Source organism: Zeus faber (assembly GCF_960531495.2).
Source record: "Zeus faber genome assembly, chromosome: 1".
In the NCBI taxonomy this organism is placed as follows: domain Eukaryota; kingdom Metazoa; phylum Chordata; class Actinopteri; order Zeiformes; family Zeidae; genus Zeus; species Zeus faber.
The window spans coordinates 25,531,732-25,542,062 of record NC_137193.1 but is presented as its reverse complement, the minus strand read 5'-3'; the positions used below and the strand labels follow the sequence as shown (position 1 = coordinate 25,542,062).

Genomic DNA, 10,331 nt, shown 5'->3' with positions numbered 1-10,331 from the left:
TTGATTATGTCCCACACTATGTTGGACACAAACAAATTTTCTCATCACGTCGCAGGGTGAGTGGTAATGTACTCCCGTGGCATTGGTTTCTTTAGACATGAAAAGGAATTTTTCTCTGTAGGATACCAATAGGGGTCCCGTGATTGGAATAACGAATTAAAAATTCACCCCAATTTAAACCGATTTAGGCAATCTATGAGCCGACACTGTTTATTTCCCCAAGCCCCTCGTGACAGTGGCTCATCACATGCTGGATTGCGCCGAAAACTCAAGATGATCAGACTTCCTTCTGCTGTGACTCCACACTTTTTTTTTTCCGCTTTCCCAAGGTAACACGCTTGAAAATCAAATAAAAAAAATAAAAATAACCGCCTGTTCATGGTGATTTTCAATTCTAAACCAGTCCCAGAATTATTAAAACTGGGAGACAAATTGTCTCAAAACTCACAAATATTCAAACGTTTTAAATGAAGATAGTTTTTAATTGATTGATTGGTTAGATAGATAGGCAGATAGACAGATAGACAGATAGACAGATAAACAGATCGATAGATAGATAGATAGATAGACAGATAGATAGATAGATAGACAGATAGATAGATAGATAGATAGATAGATAGATAGATAGATAGATAGATAGATAGATAGACAGATATATAGATAGATAGATAGATAGATAGATAGATATATAGATAGATAGATAGATAGATAGATAGATAGATAGATAGATAGATAGATAGACAGATATATAGATAGATAGATAGATAGATAGATAGATATATAGATAGATAGATAGATAGATAGATAGATAGATAGATAGATAGATAGATAGATAGATAGATAGATAGAAAAAAATACAGAAAGTATTCAGCCAGTTCTTGACACGACATAAGTAAATATTTTTGTAAAGGAGCAGTAAGACCTATTTTTCTCCTGCCTCCTATTCTGCAAACTCTTAATTCAATTTATCTCTTAACTTACATAATTGAGCTCTTAATTTAAATGAATGCGACTTTTGTATATGCATCCATACCTCGACCAGAAAGAATCATATAGTTTAAAATATTAAGATCGTTTACATTGTATCTATTTTATGTTTTATCTATTGATTTGATATTTTATCAATTTTTATCCATCCATCTATCTATCTATCTATCTATCTATCTATCTATCTATCCATATATCCATATATCCATCTATCTATCTATCTATCTATCTATCTATCTATCTATCTAACTTTATACATTTATGCTATATCTATGGTTATAGTTTATCTTCCTGTTTAAAAAGAAAAACTGTTTTCACTGCACTTACTGATATAAAATAACACGTATATAGACCATTTCATTGAAAAATGACGAACGAAACCCTGACATTTTCCAGAGTAACTGAGCCTATGACGTAAAGCAGGGATTCCCAAACTCCGCGGCCCCCAATGGGTCCGTGAGGCATTTGCAACGGTCCGCAGCAAAATGATTCCTTTTTTTTGGTAGAGTTTCTTTGATATGTTATTTATGATATCTTTTTTTTTTTTTTTTTTACACACTATGTATATAAACTCACCCTCACTAATGAAAGTGAACGGGGTTTTTGTTTGTGAGATTTGCACATGTTGTCAGCAAGGTTTAAGATTGATGTAATGATAATTTAAATAATAAGATAATTTAGATATAGCCTTCCTTTATTTTGTATTTTATTCTTTCTTTTTTGGAGGGGTTGGGGGGGGGGGGGGGGTGTGTGGCAAAAAATAGTTTTGGAACCCCCCCCCCCATGCAAACCAGGCGGGCGGGCGTTCCTGTAACGAGGGATGAGACGCGTCTCGTTAGAGCCGTCACATGTCCGTGCGCGTTCCCGCCCCGTTATTAGATTATGTATATCAGCTCTTGTAGGGCTTGAGCGCACAGAAGAGGCTCTTTTTTGGGGAGGATCTGCGTAAAGACAAAGCTCTGCGGGTTTCCTCTGTTTCTTTTGGTGTTTTTATAGACCTTTCCCCCCCCCCCCCTTCTTAACGCTCCAAAATGGGAGCTTCTTTTTATTTTCTGCTGTTTTCGTGCACACGTATCCTGCTGGAAGCCGATGGACGCAAAAGTAAGAATTTACGTTTGAACTTGGAAAACGAGTGAAATTATTTTGTCAGCTTGTTCAGGAGGTCTTTCTTTATTTGTATAAGTTTAATATTTGGCTAAATACCCGTACAACACGGAGTGGCCCTAATTGTTAGGCATACAATTTTATATTTAAATGGAGGCCTAATTGTTTTCTTTTCTTAATAATTCCCTGTGAAATGACACTATTCTTATATTCTTGGTGTTTTTGTTCTCAAAGCTAATTTAGCTGTAAAATATAGCGATATTTTGGAATGACACATTTAGAAAATAGGTGGCTTCTCAAAAAACCTGATGTTATTTCTAGGAGCGTGAACGCGCATCAGCCTTCACTCACAGTCCCATGAGATCAATTAGTGCGCGTTCATGACGGGACGAAGGAGAATCGCCAAATTACTAAATCACTGACTGACAGTACATTTTGGGCGTTGAGTAAAAATATACTCCTATGTTTGGCGAGTTATCGCGCAATTATTGTTTTCTATGTAATTCAACTTAAGAAAATAAAGAATCGACGTGTCATGCTGAATGCCTTCGGTGTGATTTCAAAATGTTGCCGAAAATCAAAACGTTCATGTTCTGCAAAAAAAAAAGAAAATTGTTATTCGGACAAAAGTTTTCTGTTTCCTATTCATACATTTTTTGTTTTCAATTTAGGTTTTAAATACTGTGGGCAAAATGCATTTTACAGTGGAATTTAACATTCAAAAAATAACAAAATAACATCTGTACTTCATCAATGATGTGTATTTTCTGATTTAATTACTGCTATTATAGGGTAAAACTTTCTTTAAGTTTGAGGTAGCAGTCAATTCTTGGACAAAAAAACAAACACTTACAGAATCATACTCACACACATACATACATAAATAAAAACATACATACATGGAAAACTTTATGTGTTGATGGAAGTGAAAAATGTTATTCAAAGATTTGTTTTGAATCAATCACCCCCCCTCCAGCATACAGAGACATGTTCCCTCACAAGCATCCAGTTCCGGGGAAGCTTCCATTTCCCATCCCGCCGATCCCAGGGTGGGATCCTGACACCAACCCCTGGGACGATTACCTCTACCCACCATTTGGTCCAAAGCCAAAGGAACTAACGCACCGAGGAGGTAAATGCCTATTGAGCCCTCCTCCATCATTTGTTGTACACATGTTTTTACCAATTTTTAACAACTTTCTATTTCTAACATGTTGGTTTTTTTTTGTTTTTTTTTCAGGCAAACCTGTCAAGGTTCGTCTGACCAGCGACAGCCCGGCCATCAGCGGCTCCCTCGTCTCTTTCACAGCCAAGCTGGAGTATCCTCCGTGCCAGAAGGAGGACGGCAATGGAGACCTTGTATGGGACGGACACTGTAACGACGGTATGGAGCTGGAGGCCTCAGGTGCTTCCCAACGTCCACACAACACCACCTTAATGACTAGATACACTTAATCACACAACACTAAACCACACACCACTCTAAATCACACACCCGCATCACATGCGGTGCGACGCTACCATGCAGCCGTTTTCCATGAAAATCAACTTTCTTTCATAGAGTAAACATGGAGACAACAATTTAAATTCAATTCAATATGCCACAGTAACCTAACCCATAAATGACAGTAACAGATACTGTAAGATAACCTTTGCAAAAAAAATCATGTCATGCCCAATGCCTTTACTATTTGCCCTCACGCCCTACTCTGAATAGCTAATGGCCAGGTGCGTTCTGGCTACGTGTACAACTGGACTTCCTGGATGGATGATTACGGCTTTGGAAAATGCACAGACCTGAAGAGATGCAACGCCTTCCCTGATGGGAAGCCCTTCCCACAGAGTAACGACTGGAGACGCAAAAGCTACGTCTATGTGTGGCACACTATGGGTAAGAGGCACAAAACTTTAGGCACACTGAATAACCCTGCACCCCTGAACGCATATACGCGTAATTGCACATATGCACCGGTAATCTGAGCGCTTCATCATTTGGTTGTCCAATCACATTTGTCTAATCCTCCTTTGGTCGTCTTTGTGTCGCAGGCCAGTACTACGAAACCTGCGACGGCTCCTCCTCGAGCCTGACCCTCAACACCACCAACATCACCCTGGGCGCCGAAGTCATGGAGGTCATGGTCTACAGGAAGCGCGAGCGCAGGAAGTACAGCCCCCTCTCCACTGACAACACTGTGTTCTTCGTCACAGGTGGGGGACACACACCCAAACTCAGCGAAATTCCACTTGAAGTCTTACAAACAATGACAATGACTGTTTTCCTCCCCTTTCCCTTCACACCCTCCTCAACTTGATCCCTCCGGGAAGATAAAATTCCGCTGGCCGTCAACATCTCCCAGAAGGCCGCGGCCAACCTGTCGGAGAACGTCTTCTTCCGGGACGAGGACGTGGTCTTCAGTGTCGCGGTCCACGATCCCAGCAGCTACCTGAAGACCGCCGACTCCGTCAACTTCATCTGGGACTTCAGTGACGGCAACCATCTGGTCACCCACAGCAACGTCGCAACACACACCTACAGCTCGCTGGGGAAGCTCAAGGTCATGTTGTCCGTCAAGGCGAATTTCCAGATCGAGTGCCCGACCCCCTCCACTACCGTCGCTCCCGTGAGCCCTATAACCCCAACAGGTACAGGGGCAGAGACGTTTATCTAGATTAATGTTAGTAATACAGGTTGACAAACATATAGAGTGGTGGTGAGGTGGTCTGATGGTAGGAGAGGCAACATTCATTCTGCCGCGACACTGACTCCTATTTCGAGGTCGACTGTTTTTCAAGTTTAAGGGTAGTTTTGTCGAAAGGATCAACAAAGGACACACAAAGTTAAGATGTGTCTATCAAGGTCATATCTATGTCTAAAATGCTTTGTCGCTCCTTCCAGAAGGACCCACCCCTCCTCCCGAAACCCACGCCATCACAAGCAAGATGGAGACCACACAGGGTGAGCAACGCTTAGAGAAAGTCCATGTAGTTTGTTAAGTGGCTTATGAAGTATTTAGATATGTCCGAATACAGTTACTCATCAGTGCTCCCCGTTTTAGCCCCAGGCAGCACCACCCAGCCCTCTCCTTACACCTCCTCTGTATCCATGACGACTGGTTTCCCCACCACGGAGCCCTTCCTGTCCACGGAGAATGACGTGACTCTGGGGCCCAACGACACCACCACTGCTCCTCTACACATCAGGCGCCAAGCGGATGATAGAAAGTGTTACCGCTACCTCTACGGAAACTTCACGACAGACATCACCATCATCGGTGAGGGAACAGGAAAGTGGAAATGAATGAAGGTGGTTTTCCCATTGGCATTTGAAGGATAGGGCATCTTTATGATGTCAGCCTTTAAAGACGGTGCTGATAGCATGCGTGTTCTGCCTTTCCCAGAACGCAAGCATGCTCTCATCAGCCGGTCCTCCAGTCGGATCCTGGATGTGTCTGCAGCCAAAGAGACCAATGCTGACATCAGCTTCCTGGTGAAGTGCTTCGGCAGGTGAGGGAGGCAGAGCAGAGACAAATCAGATCTCAATCATTTCTGTCTGTGACTATTGTAAGGATCGCTTATATATAATTCTGATGAATCTCAAAATAGTTTACAGGAATGACATGCCCTTCTCCTCCTCTTTGAGCCACATGTATGATTATACAGGCCTTAAATTTGATCTAATAGGTGCTGTCCGATCTCTTCTGAGCTAGTGGACTTGCATCCCACTGTCAAAATCCTTATTTAAAAACTGCTGGCCTTATTTTTCATAAGGCCAGCAGTTTTTAAATAAGGATTTAAGAGACGTTTCCATCATGTTCAAAAAATGAAGTGAAAACAATACACAACAATGTTCTTCTTTAATTTCAACCCCTCCCTAATACACCCGCACTCACCTCCTCCCTAGCACCCCTACCATCGCCTGCACCATCGTGTCGGACTACACCTGCAAGCAGGTGAGCAGCATTGTGTGTGATGACGTGCCCGCCTCACCTCACGGCTGCGAGGTTCACCTGAGACGGACGTTCAGAGAGCCCGGAACCTACTGCGTCAACATCACCCTGGAGGACTCCAGCAGCATGGCCCTGGCCAGCACCACCGTCACCATTGACAAGGCCCAGGATGTGGCTGGTTGGTTTCACAAAGACATTCACACACACCAATACCTGCCATTAATTTTCTGTGAAGGCGGAAGAATGTACAGGTCACTGTCCGCATCTCTCTTATACTTCTCCCTTCTTTTGTTTTCAGCCTCCAAGTCTCACACCGTGGAGGTCGTCCTCTCCACCAGTGTGATGGTGGTGGCCGCCTTTGCCTTCATCGCATTCCTGGTCTACAAGTGAGTAGTCATCAAACGTGGAGCGCACATAGACAATAAAAGACACCCTGACCGAGGCTTTTCTGTACGGAGTTTGCATGTTTTCCCCGTGTTCACATGGGTTCCTCTCACCTAGAAGACATGGACGTCAGGTTTCACACTCAGGTTTCACTATCCTTGCCGTTGTCCAAGGCATGAGGCTTTCCTGCACTGAACAGTTCACGGGACTCCCCGAGGGGAACTAGGAACTGGGGAGGTCCCCCGAGAACCAGATACCTTCAAAGGCTATTTTTTTCAGGTTGTATTCGCACCGCCAAAGGAACTCTGAAGTGATGGAAGCCAATTGGGTTCCAGCACGTCTTCAGTGTTCCATGTTGTATTTATTCTGCAACTTTCAATTATTTCACCTTATCAGTCCACCAAAATCTGTTTCTGAACAAATTTGAGGTGAGAAATAAGCAACCCAGTTGCTGAATTTTCTCTCATATTTGATCTAGAAGACGTAATTTAAGAGTTTATTCTGACTTTTGTAAGGCTTGCATCGGGGCAGCCCACAGGGATTTTGTTTCATTCAATGAGTTCAAGTTCAAGAGATTATTTGTCACATACATACACATAGTCGTACAACACTGGAAATAAAATAAATGAAATACAGGTACTCCTCACTTAGCGACCGAGTTCACTTCATACAACCAGGTCATTAAGCAAATTGGTCGATCAGCGAGGACAAGCGTTATTTCACGGTAAGGGGGAGTGGCGATTGCGAACGCTAGTAGTGAATACTGAGCGACTGCGGGAACGAGGCTTAGAACAGTGATGAGATGAGATGTATTGAGTGTATATAGTATATATAGTGTATAAAGGGTGATGCGCGATGAGATGCTTGACGCTGAGATGCCGCGGTATTGTACACAGCGCACAATACTGACTGGACGGAGAGCTGGTTGTAAGTCAAAACGGTCGCTTAATAGGTTGGTCGATCAGTGACGAATAACTGTAAATACATCTACAATAAAAATATTTTTAATACCGCTGAGTGTTCGTGGGCTGGTCTGCATTCAGAGCGATGCGACTCGACAAATGGGCAAAGCATCCTCAGTCCAAGGGACCGTGGACTTATATCTGGACCAATCACCCTGCACTTATATCACTGAAGGTTCCTCTTGTGCCGGTTAGTCCCTGCCCTTGAGCAGGAGAGAAAAAGAGTGCCTCAAGAACAGCATTCTAACAACTACCAACGTTTGTAGTTCCTGCAGTGCAGAACCAAAAAAAAAAAAAAAGGGATTGTTCCTCCAAAAAGTTCTTGGAACAATGAAAAAGTTGCGGTGCGAAAATGCCTATTGACTCCAGAACTGACATTGGTCTCTGGGCACCATTCTTTTGCTGCCCATTGCTTCTAAATAGTTGGGATAGGTCAAAATTCTCTTCAGATTAATAAAGTGAATCTTCTTCCTGCTCCTTAATCTCCTCTCACCCAGGCGCTACAAGGTGTACCAGCCCATACGCAGGACCGTTGCAGAAGAAGCAGCCGACACTGGAGTCCCAGGGCCCATGGGCCGTCTGAGAAACACCTTGTTCTCCAGCAGTGAGGAGAGCCGCTACCTGCTGACCAACAGACACCCCCTGTAGACCTAGACCTCCTGAGTCTAACAAATCAGGAGCTTATCTTCCTCACTCTCCAACGGCACTGCTGAACAGTCAAGGCATAACAGGAGAGGACAACTACGCATATAACCAAGCAAAAAGCTTCATATTTAAGCGATAGTCATAAAGGAGCATGTTTCATGTTTGTATAAAATTACAAGTTAGTGCTAATGTTTTGTGGCGGCTCAAAGAGTCATTGGCTGACGCAGGTGTTTAAATGCTAATGTGGTACATAATGTAGTCTTGAAAGAGGCTGTTTTGATTTCCTTTCCTATCTTTGGATGAAGTAGTAACCATGGAATTTAAGTGGGTCAAGGAATGTTCGCCACCCTTGGCGTGGAAAAGTTCATTTATTGTACCTCCTCCTAATCCACTTAAAGGCTGAAAACACCGTGCCTTGCAATTCACACACAAAGACCTTTGATTCAAGAGTTGACCATTACCCCCCCCCCCCAAAAAAAAGTTTGTTAAAAAAAAAGTGTACTATTAACATTTTGTTCATACTCTGAAAGTTTTCTCTTCCCTGAACTGGAATGCGTACTGAATAAATTAAACCAAGCTACTTGAACACTGACAATACCAATAGTTAAGCTTGTGAGCAAAATTGTCTTATTCCTAGGTAAAAGTTTAGTTATTGGGGAATTATTCAAAACAAAAGCAGGTTTCGAGAGACACTGACATTAACACTAAGCTCAAAGTAATGGAAGAGACAAAGGTTGAGCAGTTACGTTTTTAAAATGTTCTTAATTACAACCTTAACTTTTTATACGTGCCATGTTGACATGTTACTTTCAAAGTGGAATGTTGAAAAGTTAAAACAGGGCTGAACAACTGCTGCATCTGAAGTTGCACACTAGAATACCATCAAATATGGAAATTTTGCAGACGAGTGATTTCAGTCGGAAAATGTTAAATGTCTTAGTATGCAGACATCGGACACTACCCTGGCATACGTATCCCACAAAGCATTGTGATCCGACTATTTTGTCACAACCACCAAAGTGCTGAAAGGAAATCGTTGTTAGGAGCCATCGTTCCTTTTACTCATACTCAAGTATGCTGGACAACAGTATCAGAATCTGTATGCTTGTTCAACACGCGATTCAGAGGGTTATTTAGCCCAAGTTTTGGCCTTATCTGTGTCGCGACACCGCTCCTACAAGGAGGGAATCAGGAGACATAACACAAAGGGGCCGATTTGACTTTCTTTTTTTTTCCTTTTTCTTTTTTTTTTAATTCAGAGGCATTTGACAAGTGTCAAGCTGTGTGAGTGGCGAGGTGAAGGGGGCACAAGCATGGTCGCAGAGAGGGGAAAGAAGGTGATATCATGCTGAAATCAGAACACGTTTTCCAAATAAACTCCCGTACCCATTTCCTGTCCGCATCTGTCCCAGACCCAACAAGATGTTTCACATTACACAGCCAAGAATTTGCTAAACAGAACAAATTGCTACCGAAAAAATGAAATAAAAATCAGCTAGTGATAGTAGCATTGTGGGGGAAAAAAATAAAAAAAGAATTCTGGACTTTTCTCATGTCTCAAACCAGAAAGAAAAAGGTAGGCCCTTTTTTTTTTTTTTTTTTTTAAACTGTATTTTTTCTGCTTTCATCTATTGAACACAAAATTAAATGTGATTTATGACCATTTCACAAAAAAACCCAAGCAAGAAGCTCAAATACATCGAAGCCACAAAAAAATGAAAAATAGAAAGCAGCAAGAAAACGCCTCATGTTTGAGGATATCAAAGCTAGTAAAGAGTATATGTATAAACGCTGGCAAAGAAAATATTTCTGATCAGTTTAAATTATTCTCTCTTTTCTAAAGAGTACATGATTTTATTTTTTAATTCCTTACTCTGGGGAGAGGGCGGGAGCGAGGGGCAACACGGGGAGGAGGAGGAGGGGGGGGGGGCGGGCGGTGGTGCCCTTAAAAAACAAAACTAGGAGAATGCCTCTCATTCATATATGCATCTAAAGAGGTAGATCAAAACAAACGGGGGAGGGGGGGTGGGGGGGTAAATTTAAGTATCACTTGTTCCCCTCAGTTAAGCGCGGTGTTGATGTTGCAAGGTGTTGTGGGACAGGTCTGGGGGTTGGGGCGGCTGAGGTATCGCTGCGCGCTGGCGCTCGTCGGGGGTGGGTGGGGGGGGGGGTGTCAAGGTCACCCCCATCTGTTGAGGTAGACGGCGTTCTACTATGGAAGCATGGATACACTGGAGCACTTTTACCACAAGCAACATATTTACATTCAACATGGGGGAAGGGGGGGTGGTGGTGGTGAACC

The 10,331-nt window shown here is 42.7% G+C and overlaps 1 protein-coding gene across 2 annotated transcripts; it reads left to right on the top strand.

The window, feature by feature from the left end:
* The first annotated feature begins 1,975 nt into the window (after nucleotides 1–1,975).
* On the top strand, nucleotides 1,976–9,892 carry gpnmb (glycoprotein (transmembrane) nmb). 2 transcript variants are annotated; one of them, XM_080012123.1, is made up of 12 exons: nucleotides 1,976–2,088; nucleotides 3,068–3,223; nucleotides 3,332–3,475; nucleotides 3,809–3,982; nucleotides 4,138–4,299; nucleotides 4,417–4,734; nucleotides 4,988–5,047; nucleotides 5,148–5,363; nucleotides 5,490–5,595; nucleotides 5,993–6,216; nucleotides 6,337–6,424; nucleotides 7,882–9,892. In XM_080012123.1, the coding sequence occupies exons 1-12, from the start codon at nucleotides 2,019–2,021 to the stop codon at nucleotides 8,030–8,032; spliced, it is 1,869 nt and encodes a 622-aa protein (XP_079868249.1). In that variant the 5' UTR covers nucleotides 1,976–2,018; the 3' UTR covers nucleotides 8,033–9,892. The 2 variants fall into 2 exon arrangements, with proteins under 2 accessions (XP_079868249.1, XP_079868248.1); XM_080012122.1 differs by having other exon boundaries at nucleotides 3,332–3,496.
* The last annotated feature ends 439 nt before the right edge of the window (nucleotides 9,893–10,331 follow it).